General features: G+C 45.0%; 1 protein-coding gene across 7 annotated transcripts in view; it reads right to left on the bottom strand.

Annotated features, from left to right (window-relative positions):
• MTRES1 (mitochondrial transcription rescue factor 1) overlaps nt 1–21,941 on the bottom strand; it is a 24,379-nt gene extending 2,438 nt beyond the window's left edge. Inside the window, exons 1-4 of one of the 7 annotated variants that reach the window (XM_086707525.1) lie at nt 21,876–21,941; nt 12,133–12,611; nt 10,454–10,526; nt 5,789–5,954 (exon numbers count right to left, since the gene is read on the bottom strand). In XM_086707525.1, coding sequence (XP_086563651.1) covers nt 5,789–5,954; nt 10,454–10,526; nt 12,133–12,599 — 706 coding nt within the window. In that variant the 5' untranslated portion in view covers nt 12,600–12,611; nt 21,876–21,941. Of the gene's footprint in view, nt 1–5,675; nt 5,955–8,455; nt 8,794–10,453; nt 10,527–12,132; nt 12,612–12,800; nt 12,896–21,547 lie in introns of those variants that run through there. The other 6 variants (XM_086707524.1, XM_086707527.1, XM_025925696.2 and 3 more) reach the window with 6 other exon arrangements.

Below are 21,941 nucleotides of genomic sequence, written 5' to 3'. Positions count from 1 at the left end.
GTCCACGGCACACCCAGAACTGCGCTAGTGACCTCACAAAACATGCTGTGAATATCAAGGAAGCCGAAGGCTTAGCACTTAACTGATCATTAGAAATAGATCTGAGCTGAAATAAGTGGTTTCCTGTTGCAATAAAACTGCTTCTTAACTAGCGATAAACTAAACCTTAGCTTTTAGGTCAGTGGGAAGAAGCAGGTTCACGAATACATCAAGACTTAGGGGCAGTGGCCAAACGTGATGGCTTTTGCCAGAGCACTTTTGCAGGAGGAAGCCTGTTCATTGATTTTAAGGAGTAAGAATTGATTTGTTCTAAATACAGTTTGTAGTCCTCATGGTGAACTGTATCCTTGACAGATGTTGAGACATTAATGCCACAGCCCGGTCCTTCCAGAAGCTCCTACAGTGTGATGACTGTGTAGTCAAAAGTGACAGTGGGCTTTTAAATTACACAGAGTTGATGTTTTTGTAAGAGCTCCCATTTTTCTGAGCCCTGTAATAGGTGAGGAACATGCTAGGGATTTGACATGTCATTCAGTCCTCACAGAAACCCTGTGGGGTAGATGTTTCCATACCCCATTTTACAGATGGGGATGCTTCCAGAGGTCAAGGTCATGAAGCTGGCAGAGCTGGGGGGTGCCAGTGATGACCAGTCTGACTCCAGTATCTGACTCCAAAGTCTGTGTTCCTAATTTCTGCACTGCCGCTAGTGTGGCTGAGTGCAGTAAATTTCCCCATCTTTCTGCCTAGGGGTCTCCTACCATTGAATTCAGGGTTTTGCTGACTGTCCACAGTTTCTGAATCTGCCTGAGTGCGTGTTTGACTCAGGAAACCTGTCAAAGCAGGAAACAGAACAAGGGATGCGGTAAGAACCATGTCTGCTTCTAAAGGAAGTTCATTCCTTCTGCAAAAATATTTGTAATGTCTGTTATCTCCTAGGCACTGTTCCATGACTCTGACAAGTCCCAAACTCACTAGTTGGTAGCTAAGAGGCCTTGGAGAGAGAAGACTCTGATAGTAAACACAAAACCTAACATCTCTTGCCTGAAATGGACTTTCAAGATGCACGGTGGGTATAAGCAGACTGGGAAGCTTGGCTCCCTGGCTCAGTGTAGACAGCTGAGGCCAATGCAGATGGAACAAGGCTGGAGTCTGGCCCGAGGCACCTGCAGGCCCAGTTTCCTGACTCTCCTGCTTCTCACAGACTGAAACATTGCTAAGATGCTGTGAATGCTGGCTGCAGGACCGGACGGCCTTGGTCTTCCTGGTGTTCAGTCCCCGCTATTTTCTGACACAAGGTGTTCAACTGAAGTCTCCTCCTGGGTTTGGACAAGCAGAAGTCTCAGCACAGACACAGTTCAGGCATGATGGGGCATACACTTCGGTATATGTAAGACCCCTGGTGATGGGTGCCTTCTTTTCGGGTTCACACTGCTTGTGTTGCTTGAACGCAGAGCTGACTTCGTTTTAGCCTCACCTTTTGTGTATCTGTCTCAGAATCAAGGGTTAAGGGATCTCCCCTACAATCCTAAAGAAAATTCTACACATGGCATGGGGAAGGAAGTATCTGGTAGTAACCCCTCTGAGTGGGGCTCTGGAAGTGGGCGTTACCAGTCCAGGCCTCTCAACAGAAATTGCCCATTTTAGACACTTGCTGTTCTACCCTGACTGCAGTTCTTGGGGCTTCGCTTATCTGCCTTGGGGAAGGTCTCACCAGCTTTAAGAATAAAGTCCCAGGATAGAAAGCCCATTGGGAAGAATTGCCATCTCTACACATCAAGAATGAAGAAGTGCACCGTGAGTGATCCATGTCAAGACCATGCAAAAATCACACTTTGACCAGTCTGCTTTTGATATACCTGGTCTGTTAAATAATGAACAACTTAGGCAAACAAGCAGGTCTTTGGGAGGAACAGGAAAGCGGCAGTCTCAGAAAGCTGCATCCAATTTCAGAGCCCTCAGATGAGGCAGCAGCAGCTACCAAAGGCAGAAGCAGCAGGCTGGGGGGGGCCTTTCCTGTGCAGGAAAAGAGAATTTATGAGGAATGCGTGTTAAAAATAACTCTTTACTCCTACATTAGTCGGGCAAAAGTTAGAAAGCTGGATCATGCCGGGGCTGGATGAGGCTACGTCTGCAGGCACTTTCACGTGTTGTTGGTGGGAGGCAGCCTTGCTCAGCTGTTCTGGCGAGTAAGCAGCACTGTTTGTTATTTGCGGTGAGGGGAGCTGGGGAGAGTCTGGGAGAAGGGGCAGGCAAAATGTGGTGGATGCGCTTTGGTATCACGAGGCAGTGAGAAGCCACAGATTGATGCGCCATGGATGGAGCTTCAAAACCACGGAGTAGAAAAAGTAAGATACAAAATGAAAAGAACAGCACATTTTACAAGAAAGCATGCAAACAAAATGATACACATTAAACACATCAGCTTGTTTGGCTAACGTATGAGAGGAGGACAGGGAAATAAACTAGAACGAGAGAGGAGCAAAAAGAAATGTGAAAGAATAGCTTGGGGGGTGGGTACCGGTGCTAGGGCATTTCCCAATGGAAAGACTTCCGGGCGTGTGCCCCCGCCCACCCCCTGAGGTGCTGGTAAATGTTTAACAAATGACTCTCCAAGGGAAACATCAATTCTGTTTCGGGGTGACTGCTGATCTCCAAGGTGAGTACACTGCCGTGGCTGCTTGCCGGCTTGCTGTGGGACCTGCCGAGGTTTTGGAGATGCATACTGCGCTCACTGCGTCTGCTCCGTGCAGTGTGCAATTTCCTTCACTACTCCCTTGAGAGTGTCAGTAAGCTGAGAACCCAACAGTAGCTTTTTGAAAGCCCAAATACATAGGAGCAAGATAAGGCAGAACTTCAGTAGAGTGTGAATCTACTTGCCTGTACCCTGCATCCTTTAGATGGTTCACGGAACATCACCACCACCCAACTGACATCTGCTCCCTTTTTAGCTTCTTAGAAAATGCTAGTTATGTTCCCATCTCCTCAATTATCATTGACCAAATAAACTGTGACTTAAGGAAGGAGTATCTCCCAAATGTCTACTTTTCTCTCCAAAATGCTAAAAAGATAATGAAACGATTGCCTGGCCATCTATGTAATTTTCCGGGAAAGACCGTGAATGCTGTCTGGCAGAGAACTGCAATTAGCATCATATTTCCTAGAGGAGTGCCATTTCTTTGAAAGAATTAACCATCACTACTGGTATAAGCGCTAGATCAGCCTCCACCAAAATAGTCATAACTTAAAAAAAAAAATTCTTCCTTGTCATCCCATGAGAGCAGGTGTCTTGAGCTCATCTCTCCCGACAGTTGGGGTCAGACAACTCTGTTGTGAGGGTGTCCTACACTGTGGGGGTTTAGAGGCATCACTGGTCTCTATCCACTCGATGCCCTTATCGCCCCCTCCCCAACGTCTCTAGACAGTGCCAAATGTCCCCGGGGGGGGGGGGGATACCCTGGTCGAGAACCATTGCAGCGGAAACATATACATCTTTAATCCTTTCATCATAGTCTTTTCAAATTTTCTTTAATTTTCACTGAGGAGGCCTCACCAGGGTAGCACTATAAAGCAACCGTCATTTGGGGTCAAGTATGGAGTGAACTTGCAAGAGTTCTACAAATCTTTACGAACTGCTTTTGTTTCTGCGATTTCATAGATATGTTTGAAGTCCCTTGTACTGCAGACAGCGGTGAGAGATCAGTTTTTGCCACGTGTTGTCACCAAACCAACATTCTCCCATCAGGGTTTTTTTTTTTTTCTTTTCTTAGTTTGATTTTTTAAAACAGAGACCGTCTGGAGTGAACCAAACACTGCAAGCAGCTGGGTGAGATGGTAATTACCCACAGGGCTTCTAAAAGCCTCACTAGTGAGTGGCTCCTCCCACTGTGTAGCTTGCAGCAACTCCTCTTACCTCATATGACGCATCTTGACTTTCTCCCTCATTTGAACACAGGACAAGGTAAGGCAGTTAGTATCCTGATCCTTATTTGACCAATGAGGAAGCTGGAGCTCTGAGAGACTAAGGTCAACCTATGACCAAGGTAACCCAACTTGCTGATGATAAGGCTGAGCCTAAAAACCAGGACCCCTGACACATCACAAGATCATGCCGCCTTGCACCATACTAATTAGGCTTTCTATATCTAGAACTTTCCCAAGTCTGGAGAAGAGAGGGAGAGGGAGACAGGGACAGAGAGAGGTAAAGGAAATGGGAAAAACTATGGACATTTATCTCTTAAATTACAATTCATAACTAACTCACGTTGAAATCGAACATGTTTTTACTAGTAAGTCAGCAAAGTCCAGTTAACAAGTGGTAAGATAGAAAAATTCCTTATTACACTGGGCAGTATGTAATATTTCTTCCTGAGAGCTTACTTGAGCTTTCAAATAAAAATCGATTTTCCTGAGTCTTCAGAAATCCAAGGTGGTAAAGACTTCCAGACTCATGGGCCCAAACATCCCACTGTTTTGGGCCACAGAGGTTTCTCTTCACTGTCAGTTAACCTGAATTCCTAAGAATTCCTGGAGGGCAAATAAAAAGACCCAGACACAGCCAGTCTCTTTTACATGACACAGTCTAATAAAGTCTCTAAGTGAGCTGACCTTCTGGTGCCAGGAAACTGTTCCTGGAAGACTACAAACTAGTATTTCTGCAGATGCCCTTTTCTTAGATCATGTGTATTACGTATGTGTCCCTTGTAGTTTTTAAACATTTTAAAAATGTTTAGAGAGGGGGGCAGAGGGAGAGAATCTTAAGCAGGCTCCACTCATGACCCTGGGATCACAACCTGAGCTGAAATCAAGAGTCGGACACTCAACCAACTGAGCCACCAAGGTGCCCCTGTGTCCCTTCTAATACTGTATTTTTTTTTAAGGCTTGGCCCCTTTTATGACACCTTCTTGAGAACTAGATTCTCTGATTCTTTGTTCTCTTCATTGGTAAAATCTGTTTCAGCTGAAACCTACTACTAAAAACAACTTTCATCTGAAAATCAAACCCTCAGCTTACTGGGGCAGGGGGGAAGGGTCATCACATATTCTTCTGTCAAAGGTCAGATACTAAATACCTTAAGTTTCGTGGGCTACATAAGGTCTCTGTGATATATTCCTTCCTTCTTTTCTTTTAACAGTGCTTTACAAATGTAAAAACCATTCCTGAGTGCCATAAAAAGGCCTCTGGCTGCCCCTGACCTAAACAATTAATTTTAGATGGGCCCTAACTAGCCCCTTTAGAATGAGTTAGAACAACTTATCCATACTTCTGAAGGCAAACCTCTGAAGGGAATTAAAGCTCACACGTTGGTAATTCAGAAGGGCTGGTGGTGAAAGGGGGTCCCCCAGTGTTCTCCCTCGAGGATATGAAGGGTGACCTTGACATTACTTGATTTTGCATTAAGAAGCCTGCACCCAGGGAAGCTGGCCAAAAGGGATAAAATGGAAATGAAAGCACAAACAACAAGGCCCGTTTATTTTACATGGACTCCCGACGTATTTAATGTGGGAACAGCAGGCTAGTCATTAAAACCCTCTCTGGGCTTAATTCATTCAGCCCACATCTCATTCATGCTCATGAGGCTAAAACGAGGTCAAAATGAGCACAAATCAAGCCCTGGAGAGGAATCCAGGCCATGGGAAGTGTCTCCAAGCTATGGATCCCAATTTCCACAAAACAGCCACTAAGGGCAAGAGAAGTTTAATAAAAATGCCCTCTTTTTAAGCTGGCCCTTTCCCCCATCACTCGAAAGTAGCTTTATTGATAGAAAGCAATTCATTTATTTAGACATACTCTTTTTAGGCAACTTTAACTTTTTCCACCGGCGTAACACCACTCTGTACTTCTCGCTTTCAGTTTTCTCTCCCAACACTTTTTTCAGGAGAACCCTCATCACTGTCTCTGTTTCTGCTTCTTTATCCTCTCCAATTAGAAGATCCAATGCATCTCCCACTTTCACCTGAAAATTAAAAGAAAACTCAGCCTTTACTGCATTTTGGGAAACACAGGCCAATGCAAATGTCCTTTTATTTTTTGTTTTTTTAGTAGTCTCTACACCCAATGTGTGGCTTGAACTCATGACCCTGGGATCAAGAGTCGAAAGCTCCCCCAACCAGGCACCCCACAAACATGCTTGGTTTGAGTTTCACCAGGTGACCACTCCCTAGAGGGGGAGGTGAGGAAAGGCAGTTATTCCTCTGAGGCTTTCCCTCATCCCTAGTGCCTCCGGGTGAAAGGGCCTCACTCACAGGATGCCCCAGACACACGTGCCCGATCCTGTCCACGTCCTTCCTTCAGACTTGGATGGCTTCCTATGGGCAGCCCGGGTGGTGTGGCTCAAATACCTCCACTAGACGACTGAAGGAAACACATGGAGGCATTTGTTTTGGTAACAATGACAAGAAACAAAGAGAGTGGGGCACAATCTTAGAGAATATGTGCATAGTAATTACTACCAGCACTGAGACAACCATTTCCAGTGTAACTTTTCACTGATTTCAACCCAGATGAACTACATAATTGGGGACGGGGCAGTTTGTTGAAAATTAGTCACTGTGGAACAGTCAGCGTATCCCTTAGAGAAATGGTAGAGAAAAGGCCTAACACTGATTAGCCCTAGTGATGCCACATCATCAAGAAGATAGGACTCAATTCACCAAGACAGAATGCCACAGAAAAGAGGGTAGGGTTGGATGCAGGCTCAGTAGGTTAAAAAGGCTGAGGTCAAACCCATTCTTGCCCAGATGGGAGCCTTGGGTTGAGTACTTCAGGGCCACGTCCTAGGGCAGTCCTATCAGTGTTGCTGGGGACAGCCTATGGTGGATACCTGGTCTTGGCAGCCCAGGATTCCAGGGGATCTGCCCAGTGACTCAGGAAGGAGCTAAAGTGACCCAGGTGCCAGATGCTGCTTCTACTGTAACATAAGCCAGGGATGACTGGGGCCGTCTCCGACCTCTCACCACTGCTTCCAAGGAGGCAGGAAGCAACCCCATGTGTGGGCCATGGACTCTAAGTGGGTACGCACGGCCATTTATTTATTTAGAGCCAGGTGAGCTGGAGAACACATGGCTGTTTAAAAGCTGACTGGAGGTTTTCTATTTAAGAAGTATGGTGCCACTTTTACTTTATTTTCAGTTAATGCTCTCTGAGGTAGCAGTCATAACATCAGGCTGTCAAACATGTGTACCTCACCAGGGCAAGCTCATGTTTGTTCTCCCACCCATTCAAGGGCCCAATATTCAGTCCAAAACATGGGACCACACACCTGTTAGCCACAATGCCATACTGGTCAACCCAGACAGCTTAGAGCAGCTAGATGGGAACTCACACAGGAGCTGATGATAAACCTTAACATTCTCCTCTCTGGGCTGGGAAGCAGAAGGGCTCACACCACAAGTAGGCATGAAGACTGCTTCTCCCCTGGGCTTGAAGGTTGGGCTGACACAGGCATCATCTAGGGGATCTGTCCTCCTGTAGTTCTTATGCATTTAATTGAAAATAAATGACCACTGGGGCGCCTGGGTGGCTCAGTCGGTTAAGCATCAGATTCTTGATCTCTGCTCAGGTCATGATCTCACAGTTTGTGGGTTCGAGCCCTGCATTGGACTCTGTGCTGACGGCATGGAGCCTGCTTGGGATTCTGTCTTTCTCTGTGCCTCTTATCTGCTTGTGCTCTATCTCAAAATAAGTCTAAAAAACTTAAAAATAAATAAATAAATAACCACTGGGGCGCTTGGGTGGCTCAGTCGGTTGGGCGTCCGACTCTTGATTTCCACTCAGGTCAGGATCTTGCAGTTTGTGGGATCAAACCCCACGTCGGGCTCTGTGCTGGCAGTGTGGAGCCTGCTCTGGATTCTGTCTCTCCCTCTCTCTGCCCCTCCCCTGCTCGCATGTGCTCTCAAAATAAAAAAAAAAAATTAAAAAATTAAAAAAAAAAAAAAAAAAAAAAAAAGACCGTTTGGCCCAACTGTATGGACATTTAAAATCAACGTCCAGAAATACAAGGCTTGAGAACTCTGCTTTACATTTTTCAGCATAACTTTATTTCATTAAAATTCACTTTTTAGTAACATATGCACGTGACACAAAATATACAAAGTATAAAAGGATACACAGAGAAAAAGACAACCCTTATTGTGTACCCCTTCACAGATATACTGTGTGTAATGTCTGCCCCTTAAAAGAGCAGGCTCGTGTGTGGCTGAGCAGCAGATCCCTTTGGTAGCTTACTTCTTTTTTTTTTTTTTTTTTTTTTTTTTTTTTTAAATTTTTTTTTCAACGTTTATTTATTTTTGGGACAGAGAGAGACAGAGCATGAACGGGGGAGGGGCAGAGAGAGAGGGAGACACAGAATCGGAAACAGGCTCCAGGCTCCGAGCCATCAGCTCAGAGCCTGACGCGGGGCTCAAACTCACGGACCGCGAGATCGTGACCTGGCTGAAGTCGGACGCTTAACCGACTGCGCCACCCAGGCGCCCCTGGTAGCTTACTTCTAAGGCAGAGAAAAGGGAAGGAATATTTCTCAGGGAGAGAATGAGTTTAGGAAGGCTTCAATCGCCATAGTCCGGCTCTAAACACCCTTTGTTTAAGTCAACAGGGACCCAGCAGCACCTCCAGTACTCTGGGCCCCACCTGGTTTGCAGCTAACAGAAAAGGTTTGCTCAGCTACAGGCAGCCAGCTTTATAGATGCAGCATCAGAAAACTGCCTGACCCTTCAAGGCCAGCAGCCAGGCACAGCTCCATGCAGCAGGTCATGGTAAGGGAGGTGTCCTTTATTCTCTGCAACGGCCAGTCCTTTCTAATGTGGGAGACAGCACAGCAGACATAAAGCAAAAGCGGATGGGATTACGGGCTGTTCCAAATATCTACATTTCAAATCTCCCCTTAGCTGCAGTTACTATGGCTACAGGCCTCCTAGTAACAAGGCAGCCCGAGTGCTAACACTGGCCCCTTCCCTCTGCTGACCCTCAGGAGAAATCTGGAAGGCAGCCGAGAAAACAGAACACCCAAGGCAGAATGAAGAAGCAGCAATTAGACTGTAGTTAATACTATGTCAAAGCAGGGGGAGAAAAATAGACTTGGGGCATTTGTAAATGAGGCCCTGGTACAGAGGCGCGGTGCACCAAGAACAGGTCTTAGGAACGCTGTGGCTGAGGGGAGGGGGCAGGGCTACAACCAGGAAAAAGCAATTATGGGACAAGAGCGTAATCTCCAGATGCATGTCTGGAGTGCCTGATTTCCTGAAGCTCACAGAGCAATGACTGACACGCCGAACCTGCCGGGTCAGGTGCCATCAGAGATCTCGGACCTTGTGACCTGGCAGCTGAGACAGGCACTGTCCATTCAGCCGTAAGAACCTGTATGATCCCAGAGAACAAAGTCTCTGAAGAAAGCCTTGGTGCTCACCCAGGTCCATGGCCAACAGCTCACACCCTCCCTTGTCGCAGGGCAAAAGGATGTAGCTCAGGTCCCCCAGCCCCAGGGGGTTCTGAAACATGAAATAAGCCTAATAGTAACCTACAAAAGTGTGTGTACCTTCCCTGGAACATTAGTTCCCTAGATACTAAGAGTTAGATTATGTCTGCCAATGCCTCATATGTCGGTGTCTTCCAAACTTTTTAAGGGTCTCTGTCATACACTTTTTGATTGTGTTTTGTTGACTTTAACTATCGTATTATTTTCCCAATTAGGAAAGTGATATATACTTGTAAAAAATTCAGAAAATAAAAAGAATGAAGAAAATATAACCCATAATGCCCCAGAGATAAATACTAGTAATATTGATATTTTAATTCCAGATATATGTAAAATGTAACTTTTTACAAAAATATGTAACTTTCAGAGTATATTGTAACAACACTGGATACTGGAAATACATTTTCTTGTAACTGACTTCTTTCACGTAACAATAGTATTGAAGTTCCATAGTATAATGGTTAGCACTCTAGACTCTGAACAACAGTATTGATGTGGGGCTGTCAGAAAACTGGGAGTCTCGGTTTTGACAGCCGCTGTGCACACAGAGCAGGGCACCCAGCAAGTGCTGGCGGGTAACTGCCAAAATGAACAAAATTCCACATCTGCAGAAGTCCCGTAGTCCAGAGTTACCTCTACATGGACCAACTGTTCTTTTTAGCCTATAACGATTTTATGGGACTAATGACTTGGAAGTTTAACTAATGGATTCTTGCCAATTCTGATAGTGGTGTGTCTTAAAATTTTAAAGACGAAGGGAAAGATTCATCTTGAAGTCACTTAGGCTGCAAAAGAACAGGTAGTTTGTGTGAAGTTGGCTGGTGAGTCTCACTAGCCATGCCCACAGGGAATCGCAGAGAGGGTAACACAGATACACACAGGAGACGCTGAAACCCCAAGTAAGGAGCCTGAGGGGAAACTAGGGAGGCACTGAGTACTGGCAGAGCAACAGACAAAAATATCTGGCTGTCATAGTATCTCACCGTTCTGCTTTTCTTCCATAATTTTTCCCCATTCAGCCTGAGTTCGCCTTTGTAGAACGCATCTTCCACTTTGCTTTAAAAAAACACACACACACAAAAACAACAAAAAAAAAACCAAATGCTTTGAAACAGAAATATATTCAAAACAATTATAGAGGTCTGAGAAAAACATCTGCCATTAATGTTTTATTCTGATAGTCACCAGCCTCTTCACAAAAGTCTCCGTTCTGGGTGCTGGGAAAATGAAAGTCAACTGCTCCCGTATGTACACACGACAGCGAGATCAAGGGGTTCTCCTGAATAGACGCCCACGTATGCTCGCACATCAGCACAGATGTGCTCGCATCATCGGCAGGTAATCAGAACTCTGACGGGGCTCTGCGAGGGCCGGGCACTACCTCACCGGACTTCTGCAAAGCAGGAGCACCTGTGATTCACGACCACCAAAGGGCTCTGCGAGACAAACCAGGCACGACACGAATGTTGGGGCTATTAAAAAATCCTCTGCTAGTCCTCGCTGAGGTTGGGGAAATTCCAATCCAGCAGCTGCGGTCTGTCTTAATCACCAGGGCAACCGGACCAGGAGCCGGTGCCGACAAAAATCAGTGCCATTTTCTCTTGCTGCTCTGACTCCAGGGGAGTTATATCTGGGTGGGTTTCTGCTTCATGATAACAGCACCAGCTACTACTCTGGGGAAGAGAGAGGATCCCTTACAAGTTTGCCAGATTTTAGAGAATATTCAGTAAATCCCGACAAGGGTCCCTATGGGATCGGTCACCCGTGTAAGTCCTTAAACTTCATGGATTAAAAAATTAAACCATGCCATTAAATTAGGTCATACAGGTATAAATTACACATGGAGACCTTTCTGAATATATTATCCATACCGTGATTCTTACCTTGTATGCAGTATGCACACAATGAGTGCTAAAGGAATGAATGAACAATGAGGGTCACTATTCTTATAGAATTAGTCTAGCAGAGAGAACAAGAATACTAGAGAAATCGTGAAAGTTACACTTAATATCTCTGGGCACTATATGTGAACACACACAGTACTTTCTTCATAATAGCTAACATATATTGAGTCCCTACCATGTGTTAGGCACTGTTAACATGCTTTAGATGGAGGAGAGAGATACTCATTTAATCCTAGCAACCAACTTCTAAGGTGTTATTTTACATTATACAGATGAGAAAACTGACACTTAGAGAACTTAAGTAACTTGCCCAAGGTCACACAGCAAACCAGGATTGAAACCCCAGTAGTCTAGCTGCGGAGCCTGCATTCTTAACCACCACCTTCTCCTGCTTCTGTTGCTTCTAAAAGGGACCTTCTCACACTGTGGCATTTGTGAAACCCATGTACGGCTTCTTCTTACTATACACACCTAACATGGTCATTACTTCCCTCCTTAAGAAGTAATCAGTGGTTCACCTTAGAGTCAACTGTGTCTTAGTTCAGGGTGAGGTGGCACCTGGGATGTGCAGGCAGTCACTTGACTCCTCTGGAAATCAGTTTTCTCACCTGTAGAATGAAGTAACCGAACAGGTTCCTGGAAGGTCCTTTCCTAACTGTGGTTCCTCCTCACCATGATAAGGGCTGAGTGGCTGGAAACGGTGCATTAACATAACAAAAAGACAAAGGATTTTGTAATAAAACGCGAGTCGTACTTACTTTCTTCCAACATCTAGGCCCGTCTTTAGGATAACATCGTACCGAAAAGACTGCACTACTTTCTCCAGGTCTTTATAGTCTCTGACCACACGAGGGTCGTCCTCCAGCTCCTCCTCCCGCTCACTCATCTCGCCGTGGCTCTCCTCATCAGAGTCCTCTTCAGCTGCGGCTTTCTGCAGAGTCTTTTCAGTGGATTTTTTAGAGCCGATATTACTTTTGAGTCTTATGGAAAATGGGAAAATATATTCTGGGGATATGAAAAGCCTGGGGAGTCTCCGTGAGAAAACGTTATGGAAAAATGTTTTACAATTTGATGTGTTTAACTTGGTACTAGAAAAATATAAGTATCGATTCCAGGAAGCACAGAGTTTGTACGAAGGTGTCCCTTGTAGTGCTCCCCAGAGTCCAATCCAGGCATCTGGCTTTCTCAAAACGCTGGCAGGCAATCTGACACTAGTCATAGCCATGGCGCATAGAACCTGAAACAGACGACAATTCAGTTTTATTTCACGAGTGCAGCGTCCTGGCATTCTTACAACACAAACCATACATACCATGAACACTTAATACCCAGCACTATACTTAGGCTCCCCTACAAAAGACCATATTGGTCTGCACGTACTGAGGGCCACGCACTGCACCGTGGTGAGTCTTCTAGCTGTGCTTACCTCACAGGGTGCTCGTGAGGGTGGAACTAGATACTGTGTGTGAAAACACTGCTTCTCTTCTCCATCCCCCAAATTAACTTGGATACTTATTGCTACTGAAAAATATTAACAATAGTTCTTAATGATATTAAAAAAAGAAAAGATCTCATGGTGCCTGGGTGGCTCAGTCAGTTAAGCTTCCGACTTTGGCTCAGGAAGTTCATGAGCTCGAGTCCCACATCAGGCTCTGAGCTGACAGCACAGAGCCTGGAGCCTATTTCGAGTTCTGTGTCTCCCTCTCTCTCTGTCCCTCCCCTGCTCACACTCTGTCTCTCTCTCTAAAATAAAAATAAAACATTAAAAAACTTGTATCCACCAAGTTAATATTAAGAAAAAGGAAAGGTCTCACGGAGAGAAAAAGTATTTATTGGCATACGTTACATCTCTACAATAATGACTTTGCTAAGGAAAGACACCAGGTCATGACTTCACAAAACCCAGAGTGAATCTCAGCTTTGTTTCAACCTCCAACCCTACCAGATCAGAGGTAGGAATGAGCAAATTGGACAGGTCTGCATTTTACCTCCTTTTACATCTTCCTCCTACCGTTTAACGGAGGCATTACCTAGCAGAGAAGGAAGGGGCCTAGAGACCCACAAAGTAGGTAATTGTTTCCTGAGGCACCGAGGTGCTGACATGCCAGAGAGTAGTCAATTCCTGTATTACCCCAAAGACAGCAGAAACCATCTCATTATGATGGTAACAAACCTTCCCAAGTACATCAAGATGGTTTTAGAGAACATGACTTAGTAATTTGAGAAGCGTTGCCATATGGTCAATATTCCCATACCTTAAGTCTGAGAATGACTTTCCATGGTGCCAACGCTATACTTTCAGACAGATTTCTTTGATGATGGTTTGAAGGATTTTTCCTTCCTACTTTCCATTCATCACAAAACTGACAACAGCAATTACCTGTAAACCCACTCAAAACCACATAGCTAGCTACTTCCAAGTTGTATTTGTTAACATTTTGGGCCTTATTTTTGTTGGCATGAATGAGGCAGACAACACAAGCTCAAGTCTGTATCTCACTGTTCTTGGGACCCCAATCTGAGTCTTAACTGAGAAGTAAAGCAGGCATAAATTAAGGGTTGTTTTTCAACACAACTAGAATTTGAAATAATTTTTTTTAAGCTTTTTTTTTTTTTTTTTAAGAGAGCACATCTGCACATGTAAAGGGGAGGGGCAGAGAGAAAGAGAAAGAGAAAGAGAAAGAGAAAGAGAGAGAGAGAGAGAGAGAGAGAGAGAGAGAGAGAATCCCAACCAGCCTCAGCATTATCAACTCAGAGCCCGATGCGGGGCTCGAACTCAAGAACCGTGAGATCATGACCTGACCAGAAATCAAGAGTCGGAAACTTAGCTGACCGAGCCACCCCCAGGTGCCCCTGAAATAATTTTTAAATGCTATAAAAATCCAGAGTACTCTAAAATACTGACTGGAAACTATTTGAAGCACCTTAAAGAGAAACATTGAGAAAAATAATTTTTATACACATTTTATCTAATTTAGTAGAGAATCAATAATAACGATGCATAGAAAAAGCCTTAAGTTTTCTAGAAGCAGGGATAAAGAAAGAAAATAGTATATTTCAGTAGTTCCTAAACTTTGTATTTCATGGATTGCTACAATAAAAAATTAAGGGGTGCCTGGCTAGCTCAGTCAGTGGAGCATTTGACTCTTGATCTCCAGTTGTGTGTTTGAGCCCCACGTTGGGTATAGAGATTATTTAAAAATAAAATCTTTAAAAAAAAAATTTTTTTTTTTTAGTGTTTATTTATTTTTGAGACAGAGAGAGACAGAGCATGAACAGGGGTGGGTCAGAGAGAGAGGGAGACACAGAATCTGAAGCAGGCTCCAGGCTCTGAGCTGTCAACACAGAGCCCAACGTGGGGCTCGAACTCACGGACCATGAGATCATGACCTGAGCCGAAGTCGGACACTTAACCGACTGAGCCACTCAGGCGCCCCTAAAAATAAAATCTTAAAAAAATTTTAAGTTACCTAATGGTGGACTTTTTATTTTTCCAAGTAAAGATATTTTTTAAGGTAGTAATTGCTACTCTTATACCATAATTTAAGAGAAAGATTTCAATGATTATATACGAAACATATTTTCATGGCAGAAAATTTGAAAAAAAATATAAAGAAAATTCAAACCACCCGAATCCACTCTATGACAATCACTGTTAACATTTTAACGTATATTCCTTACAGTGTAAAATGTTAAGAAAAGTAATTCTCTCATACGCAGAGCCTTTCATACCTTCCCACCCACCAAAAACACACAGGAAGGTTAACCTTAAGTAGCCAGAGCTCTCTATCAGCCTCAGAAATTCTATGTTGGGCCTAAGTGGTAGACTTGTTAGAATTTATTCAGGTGATGTCCAAGTTATGGGCCAAACAGCCCTGGCTGAAATCACCAGTAACTGTTGGGCCTAGACCAGATCAGTTAATAAGATGCTCTTGTAATACAGAAGATGAAGATTGGCATTAATGATGATAATTTGCCTATCTTTAGGTATTTTTCAAACTGTGGGCCATAAGCCATTATTAATTTTTACTTTTTAAGAACACTGAAGAGTACAGAAAATATTACAGCGCATCACATAGTAAATACTGCTTTATGAAACTTCCATTACAATTACACATACATATATAAGAATATATACACACACACTGGGTCATCATGTAAAATGTATTTACTGTAGATATAAGAATAATAAAAAGTCAGGGGCACCTGGGTGGCTCAGTCGGTTAAGTGTCTGACTCTTCATTTCAGCTCAGGTCATGATCTCAAGATTTGTGGGTTTGAGCCCCGCATTGGGCTCCGTGCTGGCAGTAAGGAGCCTGCTTGGGATTCTCTCTCTGCCCCGCCCCGGCTCTCTCCCTCTCTCTCAAAATAAAAAAATAGAAACTTTAATTGTTTTTTAATGTTTATTTTTGAGAAAGAGAGAGCGTGTGCGTGAGAGAGGGAGGGAGGGAGGGGCAAAGAGAGAGGGAGACACAGAACCCAAAGCAGGATCCAGGGTCTGAGCTGTCAGCACAGAGCCTGATGTGGGGCTCAAACTAACGAGCCATGAGATCATGACCTGAGCCAAAGTCAAATGCCCAACCGACTGAGCCACCCAGGGGCCCCAATACAAACTTAAAAAAAAGTTTGGGGTGCCTGGGTGGCTCAATTAAGCATCAGGTCATGATCTCATAGTTTGTGAATTTGAGCCCCTTGTCAGGCTCCAAGTTGATAGTGAGGAGCTTGTCTGGGATTCTCTCTCCTCCTCTCTCTGCCCCTCACCTGCTCATGCTTCTCTTGAAATAAATAAATAAACGTTAAAAAAAATTGAAAACACTGATCTAAGTGACTTTAGCAAAGTGTTTTTCGCTATTAGGTATAATGCCAAAGGCCATATGTATGCCTGGAAGCTGAGAACCCACCTGTCCATTCCCCTCAATTAACAATACCCCCAGAGCCATAGGGTTTGCAGAAATGGAAAGAGCACCCTCTCAGGGATAACTTTGTGCAGAGTCCTCATTTTACATATGAGTACAAATAAGACTCGGAACAATTTAACAATCCACTAAGTCATACAGCTAGTAAACAATCCAGTCAGGATTCCAACGACAAGTCTTGACACTCACTGTTTACTATGGGTCAGGCACTCCTCTATTAACTCATTTATTCCTTCCAACAAGCTCATCTCAGTTACCGGGTCAGACAAATACTTAGTGGATTCAAACCCAGGCTCCCTGGCTAAGTCAAGGCTCCATGCTGAACTGCCTGCCTTTTGACTCTAAGTCCACTGTTCTTTCTGCTACGCCATGACATTTATTGTCTCGTTTTCTCTTGAACAAAAACCAACTTTCACCAACTGCAATACTAGAGAGAATGAATAGTTTCAGGAGCAGAGGAGTGGTAGGAACTGTCACCCCGACTTAGGAGAAATCCTCAGGGGTGCCTGGCTGACTTGGGTGGTGGAGAGTGTGACTTGATCTCATGGTTGAGTTCGAGCCCCACGTTTGGTGTACAGATTACTTAAAAATAGAATCTTAAAAAGAAGAAGAGGAAGAAGAAGAAGAAGAAGAAGAAGAAGAAGAAGAAGAAGAAGAGGAGGAGGAGGAGGAAGAAGAGGAAGAAGAGGAAGAAGAGGAAGAAGAGGAAGAAGAAGAAATCCTAAGAGGAGACATCCTCAGGGAGGGAAGTCCTGTCTGTCAGTCCCTGGACTCCCACATTTCCCTGCTGAAGCCCCACCTTTATATCATACTGTTGTGTCTTGTGAGGAATGCCTGGATAGGATATTGCTCTTTGTATATATCACAAATAGATCGCATTTACCTACGAATGCATTTACCTACCTAGGAAACTTTTACTAGCACAAAACAATTTTAAGATTGTATTCACATAGAAATACAATAAACATAACCAAAATGTCAAGCCAAGTATTACCTTCGTGTTTATTAGCTACTACTTCCTCTTTGTGATCTGCTTATTCTCTAGCATGCAAATAGTCAGTAAATGCTGGAAGTTTAGAGAAAATTTATGAACATAAGGGGCGCCTAGGTGGCTCAGTCAGTTGAGCATCTGATTCTTGATCTCAGCTCAGCTCTTAATCTCAGGATTCTAAATTTAAGCCCTGTGTTAGGCTTCATGCTAAGCACGGAGCCTACTTAAAAAAAAAAAAAAAAACAAAACTATGGAGGCCCTTGGGTGGCTCAATGGTTTAAGCATCCGACTTAGGCTCAGGTCATGATCTCGTGGTTCATGAGTTTGAGTCCCATGTCAGGCTCTGTGCTGACAGCCCCAGAGCCTGGAGCCTGCTTCGGATTCTGTGTCTCCCTCTCTCTCTGCCCCTTCCCTGCTCTCTCTCAAAAATAAACATTTAAAAAACATTTAAAAAAAAGATTAAACAAATTATGAACATAAAATTGAGAAAACACATTAACCTAATTTTTGCTGGAGATGATGACCATTTGTAGCAATGGACACCCAGGGCCACGGGGTAGAGCCTGAGAACCCAAGTTCTATCACAGAGCTGATCACTGGTCAGAGGAGAAGTAATGGAGCAGAGTGCTAACCAGGCCCCAACCCCTCTTCGACCAGAGCAGCAGTGCTGGAAAATACTGAGGTTCCTTGTATTTCACTTGGAGAAAGGATTCTACTAATGGGAAAAAAAAAAAAAAAAATGTCCTTTTAGCATGGCTTCCCCCCTCTTCCAGGCTCCACACAAGAGCCACTCTCCCTCTCCACCCTCCCCTTCCCTTTTCCAAATTCATGTTGCACCAATGCTATGTGTCTTTGTACTGTTATTATCTTCTAAGCTCTATGGGTAGTGACAGGGCAAGAATTGTGTCTCATTCCTCACTCCCATCCCCATTAGCTTGGCACACACAAACACCAGTGAATACTTGCAGACTCATTTTCTAGAAATGAAAGGAGCATCCTGCCCATTATCACATCCACCCTACATTCACTCATTTGCCTGTATATGCTAGGTAGCCAGCTAGGCTAGGCTTGGGGATAGGGGATAAAACACAGCCCTTGCCCTCAAGGAACTGCTATTCAAGGGGAATGTGGGCAAATTGGCTGTCAGAGAACTTAAGTGAAAGCTAAGGTCCAAAGGAGGCGGGACCCTATACAGGCTAATGCCTGGAGCAGGGATGCCTGTGAAGAGTTTTAACTGCAAAGGTCGCCTGAAACAGAACTTGGGGGGAACAGCAAGTTACAACCATAATTTTTCGCTTTCTAATGGACCATTCTCATCAGCATGCTGTTACTTCTCTCACTAAAAAGCCAACCAACCTTCTCTTAATGCCACTAACTCCCAGCTACAACTTTTGTTCATCTTTATAACAAAACTCAAAACGGTTGTCTATGCTCTCCTCAATGCCTCTCATTTTCTAAATCCAAAAGGTCATTTATGAGTCCTCCTCTTGTCTGACCTCTCAGCACATCTGAAACCAGTGATCACTCCCTTCTTCTTCACTTAGCTTCCGGGACACCTTGCTCTTGGTAATCCTCCTGGTGTACCCTCCCTGCTGTCCTCCCTTCTCCCAGACATCTTAACGCTGGTGGGCCCCTGGGCTCAATCTTTGGCCTGCATCTCTTCTATGTGATTCATCAGTTTTGACAAATGCGTATCAAGACACCAAACATTTCCATGGTTTTAAATACCGCCTATATGCCAACTACTCCCCAGTCTACATCCCCATTCCAGATCTTTCTCCAAAACTCCAGACATGTATATCTGTGCAGAAAAGATTTAATATAGCAGGCCTGAGACCACTATCCTTAGAAAGGCCTGCTTATAAGGTGGGCCCCCGGCTGGCATCTGGAAACTTGGGATTTTAAGGACTCTCGCCACTCTCAGAACTGGCAGGAGTAGCTCACCACTGTAAACTGTTTGTACAATTTCTTTTTTTTTTTTTTTTTAACGTTTATTTTTGAGACAGAGAGAGACAGAGCATGAAGAGGGGAGGGGCAGAGAGAGAGGGAGACACAGAATCTGAAACAGGCTCCAGGCTCCGAGCTGTCAGCACAGAGCCCGACGCGGGGCTCGAACTCACAGACCGTGAGATCGTGACCTGAGCAAAAGTTGGACGCTTAACCGACCAAGCCACCCAGGGCGCCCCTGTTTGTACAATTTCTTATGATGAACGCCTGCTTTCCTTCTGGGAGTCTTGAATTTTGGTACATGCTAGACAGAGAGTGCCTATATGACAAAAGCCAATAAACACCCTGGGCAAAGTCCCTAATGAGTGTCCCTGATAGACAGTATTTCACATGTCACAGTTTGTTGCTGGGGATTTAAGCCTGTCCTATTGAGTCCACTGGGAGAGGACTCTTAAAGGACTGCACCTGGTTTCCTCCAGATTTTGTCCCGTGCATCTTCTCCCTTTGCTACTGTGCTTTGTATCTTTCTGCTGTGATAAACCCTAGCCCTGACCCAGAGCCAAGTCCTATTGAATCTTCCTAGTGAATTAGTGAACCTAGGGGTGGTCTTGGGACATTGACACAATAGCCAAACGCTTATTTGACATCCCTGTTACTTTGGGCGTGTAACAGGTATCTCAAGCTATACTGGTCCCAAAACAAACTCCTGACACGTCACCAACCCCAAATCTGTTTCACCTGTAGCCTTCCCCATGTCAGTAAATGATAACTCCACCCTTGTAGGTGCTGAGAACAAAAGCTTCCGGTAATTCTTGATCCTCCCTCATACCCATATCCAATATGCCAAGAGGTTATTATGTTGGCTGTATCTTCAAAACACGGTCCAGTATCCCATCACCTCTCACCACTTCCACTGCTTCATCACCAGGGATACTACAAAGGCTCCAGTAGAGTCTATTTTCCACAGACCAGTCATTCTTCCAAAAATAATTTATACTTTATCACTCCTACAAAAGCACGGAGAAGAGGAAGGTCCCTACTGTAGCTAACAGGCTCCATGTGATCTCGTTCCTCCGTTCCCTCTCTGACCTCATCTCTTGCCACTCTTACCTTTGCTCTCTCAGCTCCAGCCACACGGACCTTCCTGATGCTTCTCACATACAACAGGGACATTTCTGGTTAAGGTCTCTGTCCCAGCTGCACCCAGAACTCTTACCCCACACACCTGCATAGACAACTTATTTTCTTAAACTTTTTTTTTTTAATGTTTATTCATTTTTGAGAAAGGAAGACAGACAGAACATGAATGCGGGAGGGGCAGAGAGAGGCAGACAAGAATCCGAAGTAGGCTCCAAGCTCTGGCACAGAGCCTGATGTGGGGCTCCAACCCATGGACGGTGAGTTCATGACCTGAGCTGAAATAGGATGCTTAACTGATTGAGCCACCCAGGCACCTCTCTTCAACTCTTAACTCCGATGTCACCTCAATGCTGTCTACTCATTCCAATTCTATTTAATAAGCTTTTTGCCCTCCCAATCATCCCTTACTCTGCTCTACTTTTCTCCTCTATAGCACTTATCACCTATCATATCATACATAATTTACTGGGTGTTTCTTTCTCTTTTTTCCTTTTTTTGGACTGTTTCCCCTAATAGAATATAAACTCTACCAGGGTAGAAATCTTCACCTGAATTTGTTTGCCTCTGCTGAATCCTAAGGGCCTCAGAAGAGTGCCTGGCACATGGTGGGTGTGCTTAATTAGCCACCGTGGAACGAAAGTAGATCAGGAGAACTGGAGCATCAGAATGAACCCAGAAAAGACCCCACAAAGTTGGGGCTCGATTGAAGTGCAAAAGGCTAGATTTCGAAAGACCCTGCCCATAGAAGTTTGGAATTGACCCAGAGAGCATGTGAACCATAGAAAGATCTTAAGCAGGGAAGTGACCCGATAGAAGTACATTTCAAAAGATTATTATTATTATTATTTTGCTAATCACGTGGACGTGAGTTGCGAGGATGAAAACGGCAGGTATCCCGGAGGTTTGTGGTGAGATCTTCAGGAGCGATATAAGAGACGTGAATTAGACGAAGGCAGTAAGAAATCAACGTCTGGGAGAGAGGCAACGTTACCCTTGACCTGCGGGACACTGGGAATCGCTCCACGTTCTGAGCCTGTTCACTACTCCATTAAGAACCTGTCCTAACTGCTTTGCGGTCTACTGCAACTGCAAATCCTCCCTTCTCCTGGAGACCTCAGACTGAACACCGAAACGGGGTCGGGTTCCCCCGCATACTCCCCACCCCCGCGGGCTGCGCACCTTCCCGGGTCCTCAAGGTCAAAGGAAACTGGACACCTGCGTCCTCGAGCTCCGGGTCTGCGTTTGAAGCCAGCAGTAGCGGCCGGGCCCGAAGGCGGCGTGCCTCTGCGCGCCAAGTGCCCACGACCCCGCAACCCCCAGGTCCACGGGGCGTCCTGAGGCTGGCCGGGCCGGGGCAGGCAGGACGCGGCAGACTCACGCGGAGTCCTGGCAGGAGCGCAGGCTGGGCAGAGGCGTTCGCCGCGCCCCTACTTCACGAGTGCGCGCCAGGAAGCAACAGAGTGGGCGCCAGGCGGGGGCACAGCACGCCCGACAGGGGCGCAGTTACCTGCAAGTCAAGGCAGCTCCTCCCCCCGTCGATCCCTCCCCGCGGCCTTGCGGACGGGGCCTCCAG

Source organism: Puma concolor, chromosome B2 (assembly GCF_028749965.1).
Source record: "Puma concolor isolate L17-30 chromosome B2, mPumCon1.1.hap2, whole genome shotgun sequence".
Taxonomy (NCBI): Eukaryota; Metazoa; Chordata; class Mammalia; order Carnivora; family Felidae; genus Puma; species Puma concolor.
This window is presented reverse-complemented; position numbering and strand designations above follow the sequence as displayed.